This window comes from Myripristis murdjan, chromosome 20, assembly GCF_902150065.1.
Source record: "Myripristis murdjan chromosome 20, fMyrMur1.1, whole genome shotgun sequence".
Lineage (NCBI taxonomy): Eukaryota > Metazoa > Chordata > Actinopteri > Holocentriformes > Holocentridae > Myripristis > Myripristis murdjan.
In genome coordinates this window covers 18,926,033-18,943,291 of record NC_043999.1, presented here as the reverse complement: position 1 = coordinate 18,943,291, position 17,259 = coordinate 18,926,033, and the positions used below count along the sequence as shown (strand labels likewise).

The following is a 17,259-nucleotide window of genomic DNA, read 5'->3' as shown; positions in this document are numbered from 1 at the left end:
ACGCCACTCAAGATTGTTGATTTAAATAGAAATACCCTTTTTTTAATCCATTCTACTTCTTTTGGAGCCACACTGTCACCATGTTGCAGTTTTGTGTTTCTAATTGACACTGATTTTGCTGAATCTTTTCCATCTAAACAAAGGACACTCACAAGAAGAGAATCCAGTGAGCGTGCAAGCTTTGGGATGCAACAAAAAGGCAGCAGAAAGGAGCATCAATGATTATTGCCAAGTGAGAGGAGAGGTAGACATGGTTGCTTCTTTTGTCCGCAGATCCTAATCCACACACATACACACACACATACACAGAAACAGTAACACATGTATGCACGCACACCACACACACACACACACACACACACACACACACATCCATGCACAAACAGACAAAGCCTCACACAGTGTGGCAACGCATGCGTGCATCTCCAGTGCCTGCAGGCACTTGGGGCTAGGCAGCAGGGAGTTGGGGAAGGAGGGGAGGCTTGTGAGGAAAAGAGGAGGAGGAGGAGGTGGGGGAGGAGAGGAGGAGTGTGTGCTGTGCAGAGGCTCTCTAAGCTGTAGAGGGTCAATCCCTCCACTCCACAACCACCACCTTGTCTGTTAGAGCTGGCCCGGGTTCAAGGCCTGTTTGCCGAGCACTGGGTTCATACAACAGACACAGACATAGACTGAGCACAGCCACACAAACACACGTGCTCACACAGGGTCATGGACATCACCGTACACACCCATACACATACACTGGTTAGATGCCCCACACACATACACACATACACACACACACTTACACACACACGAATAAATGCACGCATATATACACGCATAGGCATCCTGGGTTAATGCAACACATACATGCATACACACAGAGAAGCTAAGACACCACATTGCCTTGGCCAGGAACAGGCTAAACCACAAAGCATTAAAGGAACGCTGATGTACACGCATGGATAATCCAAGCAATGTCAACCATTAGAATGGAAATAGATATGCTATTATTATGAATTTGGCCAATATGTGGATGGTCAGCAGATATAATTGGAGCAGCTTGAAAATGGCATGGATGCAAATTGTCCGAGTTGGGCCTGATTTGGCTGAGGCAAAGGTCTGTGTCTGGTTAAACGCACCAATGGTCAAGACAGGCCACCCATTCATATTTGCACGCAGAGAAGCACACACATACACACACACATACAGAGTGACAAAACAGCTAGTACGCTACAGTAGATTTTTGTATTGGCTCATCCACTCTCCTCATTACTATGCCTATGATGTGAAGAGCATTGTCTATAAATATTTCAACATGAATAATCATGGTTACAGTGCAATAATACACTCCATCCCAAAGTGGCAGAGACTAAATTGGACTTCGAGAAAAGATAAACAAGCAACAATGACTATATTTACAGTCAGAATAAATTGAACGACTTTAAAAGAGATTTTCCGGTGAGATAGTATCTCTGAGTGCTCAAGATAATCCAGAAAATAAGATATGCATAATTCACTGTTACTAATCTCCTTTGCAGAAAATAAAGCCAAACTCCAAGCTTACAGTAAACAACTCATACGGCAGCCCATCCTTCACTTTCACACCAAGTCTGACTCACCCAAGGCCCTAAGGAGATCACTTTTCCAGGTTTGTTTGGGAGCGTGTTGAAGTTTACCTGCAACTTTAGTTGACAAAGAAAAGGATGTATTCTTTATATGGAATGCATATGTATATATGGCATATATATAATATATATAATTCTAATAGTACCCCTATGATAACTGCATTTTAAACAACATTAGAGAATATAACTTTTTTTATTATTATTTAAAATGCAGCCACAGCTGGTGCCCACAGCACTAAATAATGACAAATGTAAAAGAGTTATTGAACTTGAAAAACTGCTTGGACAAATTTCATAAGGTACAAGTAACTGATGATGTCACTTATGGAAATGATTGGTGCAAGAGGAACAACTGAACAGGTGCACCCGAAAAAGTAACAACATGACAAGGAAAATAAAGGTTATTCAAGCACCTGCATATATTGCAACTGCTGCACATTACAAACATCCACATTATCTATGAGGATATGTTCTGCATCATCTGATTGACTGAATATCTTTGATAATATGGAGAGAGCAATATTCGCAAAACAACTCTGCAACCATATCACAAACATCTGATAGCTATACTATTGTATAAAGTATAGTACTATTTAGTATACTGCATATGACTACATAGTCCCATATTACTACAAGGGCTCAGAAAAACTTGTGAATAGAGCATGACATCAGAAATGCAAATTGTGGTAAGATTATGTTCTTCCATCACAAAAGGATTATTGACGACACCTTGGACACACTATTTTCTTATGTTTGTCACATGTAAAGGGAAATTAACAATTCAATTTAGGCAGGTAAAAAACAAAACAAACAAAAAAAAAAAAAAAAAATATATATATATATATAAATGGTTGTTTTGGTTTAGGTTATGGTTTGGGTCAGGATATGGGTAGGCTAAGGCAAAGTTTTGGTCATGTTAAATAATAATAATAAAAAAAAAAAAATTACAAATTTAAACTTCACTCACTAGAAAATTTATTGGTATGAGCTGGGAAATGAAGTGGGTCATCCCAAGTTTAACAGAGATGTATACATCCAATCACCACTCAAACCACACATCATCTCTTTCAACTTTGCTAGTTCAATGTCAGACTACTACCTGTTTGTAGTCATGCCTCCTTCATGCAATCCTTTCGCGTCTCTCACTTTTTGTACACAGAGCACGCATTTCAAGACATCACGCTCATGTAATGGAATGTCAGGCGACCGGGCTCCATATTAAGATGCTGCAGACAGATGCCAAAGTTGAAGTATTGCCTTTGATATCTGAAACTTGACTTTGGAGTAGCTTCCTACCTAATCAGGCCTCAGAGGCTGGAGGTGACAAGGAGCAAAGCCAATAACCAAAATGAGAATTAGGAATCAGCAGTAAGACACACATGTACACATGCAGATGTTCTCACATATATGGATGCATGTGCATGCACCCACCCAGGCTGCACTGTCTCTTTAAGGTTATGAGTGAAGCCTTTATGAAAAACCTCCAAATGTCTATCTCTCCTCGGGATGTCATGTGGGGCTGTTAAGACGCGACACCTGTCACAATCACCAGACCTTCCTTATCCCCTCCAGGCCGCAGGAAGCAGCCAAGGTCAAACTCTTTAAAGGATGGAAGGGAGAAAAAAAGTGACCAACGACGGATGGTCACAAAGAATCAGATCTGTCACATTCAAGTCGGTAAAACCTCTGTGGAGTCAGGCTGTACATGCATGTGTGTGCGTAACAGAAGTACATAGGCTATGCCACTTCTGAGCAGGGAGTGCTTATGTGTGTATGTATGCATGTGTGACATGCCACAACTCATAAATCTTTTCACATGACAAGTGCCTTGTAATGTTTCTTCAACTGCCATAAATAACTCCTGTTTCCTCAGTAATTACATCTCATTGGCCTACAAATCTAACATTAATCTATCAAAATTATTGTTAAAACCCCACTCTTCACCCACAAATTTAAGGCAGGCGGTGCGGTCGCAACCCCCAGGAAATGGTGCGAGATGAGGCCTCTTAATTTTTACTTAGTGTGTGCTGAGCTGCTGCAAAAATCCTCTCACTCGTCGACAGTCCAATTTGTTGCCTTCTGGTTCACATTATGCGATAGCAAGGGAACAGGCCAGGGTTCGTAGGACTTGGCCCGATATAGGAGGAGGAGCAGGAGGAGGAAGGAGGGGAGAGGGGAGGAGGACGAGGAGGAGGAGGGAAGGAGGGAAGGGTGGCCCAAAGTGTTGAAAACATGTGGAGTCAATTTAGCCTCTTCCAGCTGGACGTGTTTTGACAGCTGACAGGCAATGCAACATATTATGATGAAGTTAAAGGAAAAAGCCCTTCCTCACCGACGGCTGGAGTCACAAGAGGCAAGTGCCCAAAACGGAGAACGCAGTGTTTTGAAAAGATCTTCAGCAATCTTCCCAGCTCGATCCTCTTGTGTGACATGGAAGTGGACCATGGGCTGCTAACCAAAGGCACTTCCTTATTTTGACTCTCTCGCTTTTCTTTTGTCATTCCCATTCTCTCACTCCCTCCCTCCGTTCCCTTTGACAGAAAAGCCTGCCCAGGCCCAGGCTTTGGTAGATAATGACATCCTCTCCCTGGATTAATTGTGAGGGACACATTAAGCAGTGGGGCTGACACTCCCTGTAATTAAACTGTTCACACCGACGAGTTCATACTGGAACACACTCTCTCTATCAGCTGCTGGAACTGTGGGCCTGTCTAGAAATGGGATGAGACCATGTAGCTTTGAATATGCTGGAAAAGTGTGTGCATCACCTTCAGAAATGCCAACAAGCATAAGAGGCTCTCCTTGCTTGTAAGAAAGCCTTTTTAGTAATGTTTAGTGATTGCATTGGAGAGTGCATCACTTTAATGCGCTCTCCAATGCAATCACATTGAATCACATTAAAAAAAACCTGATGTTGTGTTTGTCTTTTACAAACAAGGATCATATGACAGTACGCGATAAAACAGCACGTGTTATATGATGACCTCTGTTACACATACAAGCTGCCAAGCCAAACCAAGACAGGTACTGCAGTACAGGATATGCTTATCACAAGCATAACAGATCTAAAAGCATCATTACTAAATGTATTATCATACCGGATAAGATGCAGTAGTGTAGCAAAAATATATTCACACCTTTCTCCTCATAGAATAAACCCTACCAATTTGCCCTAAATACCATTAAAATATATAAGATGAAGGTTGGGGGGTTGCCTAAGCAGTATCACTACCCTCTTAATTATCATTATGTGAACTGGTTACCTAATGTACTGAAGATTACATAATTTGCTAGAGGTGGCTGTTGTTGTAAAACTTCTAAGAGAAAGACTACTGAATGAGGATCATAAGTCAAGTTAGACACACTGCTAAACATCAGTATGACCATAAAGGTGTATTGTTCAAAGACCAGCACTCTTATTTCTTGAATACTTTTTTCCCCCATTTTATTCAGTTTTTCACAACACGGGGCGACTCTGGATCATTAGTTCAAATAAGGCCTGACTGGAAACTGCCATGTCTAACATTTCTGTGTCCATGTCTACCACACATGCTGTGCTACACAATTATATTACTTTATTTTATGCTAATATTACTTATTACTAATTGTTGAATGTGAATTTCTGCCACTGCCAGCTATATTGACCCCTTGGGTAGCAGCCCCCTCACTGACTGCCTTCATTACAAATGGATAGTGACAGGGTTGTAGTTCTAGTTTCAGTGGAGGCGGACAGTTGCAGTGAGTGTGTGAGTGCTTTGTATTCCTACAGTATGTGTGAACTGGGAAGAGGCAGTGTATACTGGATATGTCTCTGTGTGTATTTCTTTCTCTCTATTTCTCTATTTTTTTTTTTTTTTTCGTTTGTAACCATTGTGCAACGACGCCACTTTCACACTTTGCTGCCCAGCAAAGTCCATGACCTTTTCAGGAACACAAGCATGCAGCCTTTTGCAGTCATATCTCATATTGAGCCCCCTAATGCTCTTTCTGTGGATGCTGTGTGCTTGCTGCTACGTCGCTCCCGTCACTGCCTGTCTGCGTGCCATCGCCTCAGGCCAATGAGGCCCTCAGCAATGTCCGCTTAAAAAAAAAAAAAAAATTGCTGTTATTGAAGAAGCCACTCTTACATTACATGCACATACTGACACACAAGAGTGTCTGTGAGCACATGCACGAAAAATATACCTACACGGCATTCATTCATACATATGCAACCGAGCACACACACACACACACACTCATGTTTCTCTTTGCCAGAGTTGGGGGTTGGGAGATGAAGCACTCTGGTGACCCTACACATAGGTGTGCTCACTCGGTCACACACACAGACACACACACACACCTTAGACTATAGCATGCTCCAAGTCAAGATGATCCTTCCTGTTCCATTGACGCACTCAGCTCTCCCTCTCTCCACTCCTCTCTTGGTGTTCCTGTGTTGCTGTTATGGGTTCCTGTTCAGAGCTGAGGGTTCTATTGTTGTGTGACAGCGGTTCCTGTGTATCCTGTCATGGCCTGCTGCTCCCTCTGTCCACCTTTCTTTCCAAAACTGCTTTTTTTTTTTTTTTTTTTTTTTTTTGAGTTGGCGTCTCAGGTGGCCACAAGCTGACTTTACTGTCTGATTCACAGAGCAAGACAGAAGAAATAAACTAAGTGAAGTGCTGTATTATCTATCATCTGTATTGTTATATGTAGGACACTGTACCATGGATTGATTTATCAGCAAGTGGAACAGCACAAAAACATACAATTTATACTGGTAAATATTAACTTAGCATCTTACATTTGTTTAATCTAAATGTTGTAAGCACTTCTCTAAACTGGGTGTTAGCACTATAAATGTAAGAGGGGAGTGAGGTTTGACTGAATGCTGGGTTTGGCTGAAATCTGGGCAGGTGGTGGCATCATGCAGCTACTTTAGATTAAGAAGGGGAAAACATCTCTGTCGTTAGATGATGAACAGCCTGCCAGACTAGTTATCATTACCACTCCAATCTCTGCTGTTTGAGTCTCAACAGGTTTAACTCCCACCAACCATGTTGTTGTTGCAAAGCACCTTAGGTGTTTCCAAACTTGCCCGCCGGTAAGCCATTATCTAGACATACGGAGACAAACGGCGCGGAGGCACGTAAATGTTGATGCGATCAGGTTGCGAAAACATCTCCAGGGCCACCATACTAGGTCCCTCCCTCTCTCCCTCTTTTCATCTCTCCCTCCTTCAATTAACACAATGTCACGACCACCACCGGGAAACTTGCCTTTCGGAGAATTAACAGCAAAAGAGATCTGCAGTGGGCAAGCTGGCGCTCTACTCTATCATTGTCAAGGCGGTGGCTCTGACAAAACAGTTTGCGTACCTGCTTAAGTATTACAGAAATTAACACCTCCCTTCCAGGTACAGTAATCAAGGGGGTGACGGAAGACAATTAATTAGGTCCATCTGCATCACTGCCTTTACATAATTAATGGGGCTCATTACTGCACCACCAGTATGATGGGGAGCATGCTAGCACTCTTGCTAGCTAAGAGCTGATGCAAATGCTCACTAGAGCATTACAATACAAAATATACTGAGAACGTTTTTGTTTCAGTTTGTTTCCCAATTTTTCGGACTTACTTGCTGTGCTTGTATGGATCTCCCTCTGAAAGATGAATATACGACCTAGAGACTGTAAGCTTTTGACCATACCACAGGATTTTCTCTGCCTCTGAGTTGAACGTGGTGAAAACAGTTGCACCAACACAACTGATCACTTTGAACTCAGTATCCTGACTTTTGCCACTGACTTGATGCTGCAGATTAGCCTTTCTTGTAAGCCTCCCTGTGTTCCTTGGCCAGCGGAGATACGCTAAAGAAAGAGATTTGAATTTGGACATTGCTTATGCCCTCTATAAAAGAGAGTTGCAACTAATACTATTATTTCTGTTATCAGTTAATCGTGTCAGTTATTTTCTCACTTAATTGATTAGTTGTGTGGTCCATAAAATATCAGAAGACGGTGAAAAATGTTGATCCAAAATTCTCACAGCCCGAAGTGACATCCTCAAATGTTTTGTTTTGCCCAAACCAACAGTGCTATTGGTCATGTGATACTGAAAGCCATTAAAGCACCTTCCCCAACCCAACTGTACATTATTCCAAAATTACTTCCTGTTGTGGCTGGAACAAAAGTGAAAACAACAGTGCACTAAAGCATGTAAGAAAATGAACTTCTATGGAGGTTACATTTGTGGAGTGCAGACAAAAAACATGAATTATAGAATTTCATTTGTGATAAATGCAAGGAATAAGTAGGTGTGCTATATGGCCCCTCTCAGCTGTCATCCACAACACTTCAGGCTAATGATCTCTGACGGAAACTCATTCTTTTTGCTTCTTCCTTCCTGAGATCAAATTAAAGAGCACATAGGCAGAGAGGACCTTGGCTCACTCACCCACGTCGCTCAGCTAGTCAGCACCACCACTGACATCCTAACCTGAGAGTAGCATTTAAAGCTTGGAGCAACACAAGTGATCATATGGCATGGAGCAATCTATAATATAAAGTTAATTGGTGAGAAAGTAAAAATTAGATTATGTTTTATGACCGCCTTGTGAAAATTACAAGTTTGATAATAATAGGCCATTTGCAGGTTGGCTATTGAATGTGGATTCTTTTTTTATTGTTTCAGTGCTGGAGGGAGATAGAGCGTCATAGATACTGTGTCGAGGCTTGGCTCTAAGTTACACTGCAGCACATGCACAAAACTGGTTATAACCTAATTGATTATAATCTTCTCTCATTTTGTTTTTACTTCCTATACCAATTTTTTTATGTGTTTCCACTAAGCATAAACAGTGGCAAAGCCAAGATTATAAATAAGATTTTGCTTTACTCATAGGCTTAAGAATGTACAGTGCCACAGGTTTACAGCAGTGGTGTGGGTGACAGGATAACCACTGATGTTCAGATCTTGGCCTTTTTTAAATAATTGTTGAAACATACTGTTTTACACAAGCACTCTGCAAAATATTTTCTTTTTTCAGTATACAACTTTGTAGCCTATTCTTTTACAGCAACATTAATTACAAAAGGGATCCAGAATCCATATGTGCAGAATATAACTAACTAAACGGTCTGCCAATCTCACACCATGCAGCTTTCCTGATCTCACTGCAGTGAAATTTATACTACAGATGATGTGACCTTTCCCATGAAAATGTTTTAGTTAAATGGAGGCTTTACATTTCAAGCAATTACATTACACCACAAAGGGGGTTGGATGGTGTCCCAAATTCAAAACTTTCTCAACAGTTACTAAGAAGTTTTCCTGACATAATGTCCACTTAATCAACAAACTGCTACCTGGAGTACAAGGAAATAGAGCCCCACCAATTTCAATGGGGAGCTGGTGTAAACTTTTGGTTTGATTTGGGCTTAACACTAACCTGTATTGTCCCCAAATGTGCCAGAGATGTGCTGAAAATGCCATACTGCATCCCTTTTAAAAGTGTACTGTTGGGAAACTTTCTAAAAATGGCTCCATATTACAGACTGCAGCTGCACCTGTGATTGTCTTGTTTTCCTTGTCCTCATCCCTCCTTTCTCTCACTCAGCTAATGAAGGCCTTGTGGCCCACTGTTATTAAAATTACGCCCTCGCCTCTGATATTAATTGGGTCCGTAATAAGGAACGCGTTGGATTCATTATTTAATTGCAAGGGCACATTTGGAATACAGTTTCTGAAATGTATTTTTAATGAAAAACACTACATCCTGACCTAATCATATCAACCTTATTCTATCTAATTAAGGATGCAAAAAATCATTAGAGTTGCAAAATATTAGTTTCAGCTCTGTCGGGCTGCTCCTTTGCTCGCCTTCATGAATATATTTTTTTTCCTGTCTATGATAAATAGTTAATGAGGGAAAAATGACAAAAATTTGCATGTAGGCAAATTAGTCTAATAGGGATATGTCTTTGCTGAGTTAGGAAAGTGACCCTTTTTCACAGGAGAAATTGTTACAATAATTATGAAATAATGGCAAGGCCCATCTTATTTCGATGAAAAATGGCCTGCCTGAATAATGTAAAAATCATGAAATGCAATAACCCTAAATTTTCATCACACTGGAGAATGTGCTTAATGTGTTAGCATTTTATCAGTTTAATAATGCCAAATTAGGAACAATATGAAGTATGCTGTAATTGTTGCTGTGGAGGGAGATATACAGTAATGGAAGGATGATTTAGCAGTGCCACCACAGCAAGAGGCCATCAGCGGCTAAATGGAGCATTTTCTTAATCACAAACTTTGAGGGTGTAATTTCTTGCAAAGTCTCCAAACATTGGGAGGTTCAATTTTCTCCCAATAAACAGGTCCATCACCATCCCATTAGCAGTGCTTTAGTCACCTCCCTGAGCCAGGGTTGCAGTTCATTAAGGCTTACACAACAGGTCTAGAACAAATTTCAGACCTAGGAAAAACTGTAGCTGAACACTCTTTGTATTGAGATAAATGTAATTAGCACTTGTATTATCTTGTCAGTGTAGCGCTAACTTAATATGGATAATTTCAGATCTTGACAACAACATATATCACAATACCCAATGTTTTCTGTAAATTTGATGAAAAAAATGTCTATACAAAATAACCATGACTAAGTCTGTGAACCAAATGAAAGAAATTTCTTTTTATCTCCTGTTATTTGAAAGTGACATTGAGCAGAAATGAGGTTTGATTTTGCTCCAACACATCTTTTGACTCTCCCTGTATTGAGGGGGGAGGGTTCCTCATCTTGTTTTGGTCAGGTCAGTTTCACGCTCCTCCATGATTGTTTGTTATTCGAGCCCACACGTACTGTAGCAATGGTGTACTCAAGACAAGCAGTAGCTCCAGCTCAGCACTGTAAGATACTGGCCTCAAGTGTCTTTTGCCACAAAAGCGATCAAACGATAGAAGAAAATCTTTATCGATACATTTTTCTCTCATCCCATAATACATATATCATCATATCACACTGCCCTAATTCTAAACAATATTTATCTGTTTTCACCTTTGTTACGTTTTCAGTAGAATCTCAGTCTAGCCGTTGGTGTTGGTTTCACAGCACAGAGCGAAAACTATGTCCAGTGAAAACAGTGGTTGGTATTTCACATCAGTATGAGTTTTCTGATGGTGATCTTTTTAATGCTTAATAAAGCATGACTCACTACTAACCCGTGCTTTTACTTTCAAAAACCAACTTGTGGATCAATTCAAGACAGAGGGAAAGGTCTGTTATGTCACTGGTGGTTTAGGAGGAGTGCAATCCCTGCTGCACAACAGATCAGATTTAACCAGTAATTATACACCTCAGTTTGGCAAGTCACATTCAAATAATAAAGTCTATTTGCCTATATTCATTGACAGGTATTGATTCCCAAAGATAGATTCCTGCATTTCCAATCAACTGAAATATTGTATACTTACATTTGGGCATTTTTGCCAACAGGCTTCCTTTGTTTAATTTTGCTGCTATCTACACATAATCATTAAATGTTGGCAATCATACAAAAAAAAAAAAAAAATCCTAAATCTTACAAATATTACTTTTAATCTTCATGAAACTTTTTTTTTTTTTTTTTATGTATCAGACATACCTGTTTTTATTCCCCAGGAAGTGTGTATATTTGCTTGACAGTCAGAAACAGAGAAGATGCTGCAGTTCCTGTTGCATTTTTTCCCTCTAAATCTGTATGAACTTGTGCAAGCAAGGAGCAAGGGAGTTAATGAACATGGAGAACACCGAGGGATGTGTGCCACTAACAAATCCTACAGAATAAATTAAAGGGGGTGGTGGTTTGATCGCTGCGTTCTATTTCCCTTATCTCAACAAGTCACATTTTCAATCACTATGCATAGATTTTACATCGGGTGTAGGCTCCATGCTAATACACTGCCGTTCCCCGTGTCATCACCATCGACCTACAGTGGGCTGTCAAAAATGCGACAGCCTCTCCCCAACGATAGTAATTTCATGGGGACATTCATTTATGCAAACTGGAATCCTGCACTGCCTGACACCATGCTGTCCATGCGTAGTTCACATTAACAGAATGCCAGTTGCCCAGTATAACTTGTGCACATGCATGTGAGTGTGTGTGTTGATTGAGTAGTCTTTCTTTAATGAATTATCTTCGGAAATTGGTTTCCACAGACTAATCAGGCAGCCCACTAGCCGAGTTTCTGTTTTGGTAATTATCTTGTACTAATTAGAATGAAGCTAAAGACCTCTGAGATGAATTCTCAGCTTTCTGAAATGTAACTAAAGAAAATTTAATGATATAAAATGAGCCTATTCTATACATCCTCTTGGACGTAATATCTTCGTTAAAGTGACCAAATTGAATATGGTAATGACGGACAGTGTGATATCATCACGGCTGCCATTAAATTTTCCTTTCCACTCATTCCACTGCCACAACTCTTCCCTTCAGCCCCAAACCCTGGTGAAAATCTCCCAGGGTTACAGACAACCAACTATAATTTCTCCTCTTTAGATAAAGTAATCTAATGGATTAGTATCAACGGCCTTTTGGCTCAGTCTCTCGTTAAGAAAATAGCCATTAGTCCAATTAATCATCAAGGGTTTGAGGAGAAGAGCAACGTCCAGACCGACAAGAAGAGAGCTCATGGTGGCCTGCTTACCTTGCGCCTCTCCCCATTGAAGCCTCTCCACTGCTCCGCCTTCTTGACGATATAGCTCAGCTCCTGATTGGACAGTTCCAGGTCTTGAGGCAGGAAGTAGGTTCCCTCTTTGGCTGTGAGTCGCTGAAAGACATCCAGCATGCGCCCATCGTTGTGGAATCTGGGAGGAAGGGGGTGAGAAAAGAAGCGAAGAGGGGGAAGGGGAAGCAGGAGTGACGCCATACTGAATCACTGTCTCAACCCCTTAAAGGTCACACAGGGTCATTTGTCATAGCGAGGAAAAACATGCTTCTTTGCCTTGTGTCAAAGTTGATAACTGCAAATAACTATAAACTGTAGTTCTGTGGTCACCTCCATGCCAAAGAACATCATATCCTGGTTATTACTGTCATGTTGGCTGGCTTTCATGGAACAAGTTCCCTGACCTTTGGGAAAAAGTGGAATTTTGATGAGCTTAAGTAGCATTCGCTGAAGATTGCCATCATGAGATTGTCTGGCCCAAACAATTTGAGTTCAAATCACAAACAGCCAAATGCGCTGGCAGAACATATGAAACTTCTATTGATTGCATGAAGGATATTTCTCTATCTCATTGTGAGGCTCTATCAAAGTCTCTGAGCTAATACATCAATTCCAATGCAGTGAATGAGGAATTCAAATAAATTTCCCCGTGTGTGGGAAGCGCTTTCTTAACACAAGCTGACTGCTGCAATGCCAGTGTATGGTTGTGTGTGTGCGTGGTTGTATATCTTTTGATGTGTGGGTGTTATGGAATGATCAGATCCTGGGATAGTCTTCAGTGCTATTGCTGAGCTTCAAAGATGGTTACAGCAGACGTGCTGGTTGTGGATGTCTGGAGAGACGGGTCTGAGTCACAATAAAACATTCTGTACAGTAGAAGGCATATTGATTCATATCTACAGATGAGCACCCATCACCAAAGTGATTTTTTTTCTTTTACCACGCAAGTGTGCACGCATGCTCTTGCATGCATGTGCAAATGTGCGCACATGCACCAAACCCCACAAAGAAACACAGTGTCTGTAAACAAATGCCTTGGCTGACCATCAAAACCAGTAGACCTTATGCCCTTCCAAAGAGATTCTAGCCTGTCAGAGGGTAATCAGCTCTCAAATAAAACCGACATCAAGGAGATGGGGATTTATACAAGGAAATGGTGCGGAGCTTTGAACTCAGCATCATTCCCCATTGCTCTTGGGAGAGGGATCTTTGTAGAATCGTGACCTCAGACATAGGAATAGCATACATTCATCTTCATAATACACTAGAATTATGCTTCTCATTCATTTATGCGGCCTCTGTCTTGGAGGAATTCACCATCTTTGCATCTCTTTGCTTCAAAACAAGCTAATTTCCTAGGTGAAGGACTTGCCCTGGATGTGAGTACATGTTTGTATCTGGTGTATGAATGACCTGGATGAATAAGGTTCTCTTGAATTCTTCTTCAGCATAGTAATCACCATATGGGAAATTGTTATGGAATACATCCATTTTAACATTTAAAGTGTCATGACAAAAGACTGTAATTGCAACATGGAATAGGATCAGTGTGTGAACATTGCTTGCTGTACTCCGCTCAGGGTTTTTCTGCCAAACCTAGAGTATAGATGAATAGCACCCAACAGACTATGACATCATATATTTCTATTTTATTCATAGGCCATCACGCCACGGCAGCATAAAAAATACACTGAGACACTGAACTGGCAGTAGTTGTAATATCATACTTCAGTCCAACTTTGTCTTAATTTTATTGAAGTGAAATGCCGCTGAATTTTAGGAATTACACTTTTTGCTATTCCCTTGAGTATAAATTTGAATATATTGGTCATTCACCATCATTACTCATTAGTCAGAAAAGTATCCTACATCTAAATTTAGTGTCATACTAATGCACAGCTTTAGTGATGATGATTTTTATTTAAATTAAATACAGAAAAACTGATGAGTGAAATTTAAGATGATCAGTGAGTGATCAATTCATTGTCTCACTGCCCCAGAGAACTTAAATACCTTTGTCAAACAACAACAAACACCTATACTGCACATATGCATGTTTGTGCCTGCACTCTCGCATACACAAACATACCTGCACACACAAACATACAGTAGTCTGAATTCAAACTGAATCAATTTTTCAGTTCTGAACGTTGTAATTGTAAGGATGTAATAGCACTCATATCAATATCACATCACTTCTCTCCTCTATTTGTTAAGTTTCAGGGAGGGGAAAGGAGGAAAACACACCACTGATATGTATTTTTGCAGCCAGTGAATAAAGGCTGCCTAAAATGTAATTAAAAAAGGATAACAGTCCATTCTATCTATACATATAGCCTGAAGCATTTTTTTAGAAATAGGTCACGCACTGTGTCAGAGCCCCTTCCTTGCAGCCAATAGGAAACTGTAACCCATAAAATTATCAGCCTTGCTTCAGCCTCGTGGCCTACATTCAGTACAAACCCGTGTGGCGGTTGAGTGGCAGAAGTCATTATTCCCGGCTGCTGTTTTAATATTGTCCATTTAGCTGGGGCCCGATAAGCGTCCCGCTTACTGAAATTAGATGGCACCCTCTCCTCGGCCGCCAATCTCAAACTGATTAATTCAATAAGGGTTTTCTTACATTTTGAGCCGTTAATGGAATTTTGGTCTTATATGAGGGTGGGAGAACACACCTTTGATGACTGCCGAGTTACAGTACTCAGTAATTTATCACCCGCCCCTCTACTTCTTTACCTCTTTGCTACAAATAAATGTATTTCTATTATGTAAAAAACTAATAGTCATCTTGTAAAGTGGGCATCAATGAGCTTGCAGCACATACTGTAAGCCTGTCCTTGTATCGCAATGCAGGCTTACTCTCCTATTTAAAGCCCATCAAACAGACTAGGACTGATAGCGGTCAGGCTTCTAAAACTCACTATCATGCCTTGAATATGAGCTCAATTGTGAGGATTGAATTTCTGGTGTTTTATTATTTATTTATTTTATTTTATTTTAGTTCATCTTCATCTTCATCAATCATGAGGGTGTAAGCAGCTAACACAGCACATAAGAACTGAAAAAAAGCTAAAATAATCTGAAGGACTACATCACAATGTACTTCTTGCAAGCAAACACTTCAGCATCGTTGACTTCAGTCTGCTAGACTTCAGTGGAACATAAACCATGTCTAATCAGAGAAGGTAAGGTCACGCTATATCAAAATGCATCTAAGTTTTGAATTAGACACACTTTAATTTTTTAAAAATCAACCACTTCCAGTGTTTGGTATGTTGAAAGCAGCAAGTGTTTGGGTCTGTATTTCTGGGTGTCTGATAACTTGTTGGTGTGTATGTAAATAAATGTGTGAGCATGTGTATTTGTTTGTGTAGCAGAGGGCTTCATGCATAACTGCATAAGTAATTCCATGTGACTATAAAATCATAATGGATTCAATCAACATTTGTTTTAGTTGTTTTTTTTTTTTATGGACAAGGCAGAGAAGGAAACAACGGATGGAGTGGTTAGAGTTATTTCTAAATGGGTGCTTGAGTCTGGTAGGCTGGTGAGGTCCAGAGTGTTTCAGAAAGGGTTTTTCTCTTCATTGGCAGAATGTCCCTACAGGCTGCCTCAATCCAAAAATACCCAATGATAATTCTCCGCTTTCGCTGCTCGAGTTTGCTTCCTGCACGCCGACTGTGTTGTGACACTTTTCAGCCACCAGGAAGGTCAGAGACAGAGCTCAAAGTCAGGAGCAAAAACACAATGTGACATAAAAAAGGAGTGGGATCCACTTCACGGAACCAGAACCGAGTTTTTTTTGTGGAAATTGGTCACCAGGCCATGGGCTGACCACAGGATTCTGCATCAGCAATGTGAAATGACACTGTCTCAAACGCCCTGGTGGGTCATGAGCAAGTGAGATACACAATCAAGATATTGTTTTCAAAAAGCTCTGCTTTCAGTCGGAACTTTTTAAGTTCAGTTCAAAAGTTTCAGTTTCAGAATCAAACTGAATTTAGTCTTGTCCTGGAAAAGATGCTCATAAAAACATATTGGTGCTTTTGTTGTGTGCAGGACCACCAGAAACCCATAGAGGTTTGACGCAGCAGTTTAGTCTCAGCATGGTAAAATGCACCCACTTACGAGCATAACTGACACCTATTTATGGTGAATAACAAGACCATCAACATTATCACCTCAAATAAGAACCAAAAGGTTACTGTTCACATTTGATCAACACCAAGCATTAGCGTTACCTCTTAGTTTCCTCTTTTTTTTTTTCTTTTTTATATGTTACCTGTTAAAAGTGCCAAGATGTCACAGGTAAGCCATCACAGCAATATTTAGTCTATTGGGAAAAATACATATGCTTTGAGATGTACATTTAGTACAAGTTAGTGTCACCTGTAGCACTCTAAATACTGGACATGCAGAGGTGAAACTGCAACTAGTAGTCTTGTTTTCACACATCCAACAGTTTTTCCAACCTGTTAGTTTGCAATTAGCGAATACCCATCAATGTGCAATATTGATTAGAGGCATTTGGACATTCTGTATGTCTCACCTGAGCAGGTAAATGGAAAGAATGGTGATGGAGAGGAGGAAGAGGACTGCGTAGAGGAAAAGGGTGATGACCACTCCTGCTGCACCCGATTGGTCAGCTCGATAGAAATGCCAGTAAAGCTTGGCTGCGTCACCCACCGGTGTGTCCGGGCTGTAGGCAAGACGCTGAACAGACAGAGATTGTAAGAGAAAGATGAAAAAAAGGCAGACAGATAGATAGGCACACTGTAACTGTCAGATATATTAGAGTGGACATTTGCAATATGGGAAAGCTCTAGGCCAGGACAAAGATTAGTCAAAGTCGCATGACGGGTCAAATTCAGAATTTGGTTTAAAATAGTGTACTTGTTACTTCTCTGGAGTTGTTAATTGCATTACACATATAAAAAGGATATAGCGTCATTCCTCC

At 40.5% G+C, this 17,259-nt stretch overlaps 1 protein-coding gene across 11 annotated transcripts in view; it reads right to left on the bottom strand.

Annotated features, from left to right (window-relative positions):
- Positions 1 to 17,259, bottom strand: part of ofcc1 (orofacial cleft 1 candidate 1) — a 144,559-nt gene that overhangs the window by 57,267 nt on the left and 70,033 nt on the right. For all 11 annotated transcript variants that reach the window (XM_030079386.1, XM_030079387.1, XM_030079385.1 and 8 more), the window contains exons 21-22: positions 16,852 to 17,015; positions 12,282 to 12,441 (exon numbers count right to left, since the gene is read on the bottom strand). In XM_030079386.1, coding sequence (XP_029935246.1) covers positions 12,282 to 12,441; positions 16,852 to 17,015 — 324 coding nt within the window. The remainder of the gene's footprint in view (positions 1 to 12,281; positions 12,442 to 16,851; positions 17,016 to 17,259) is intronic.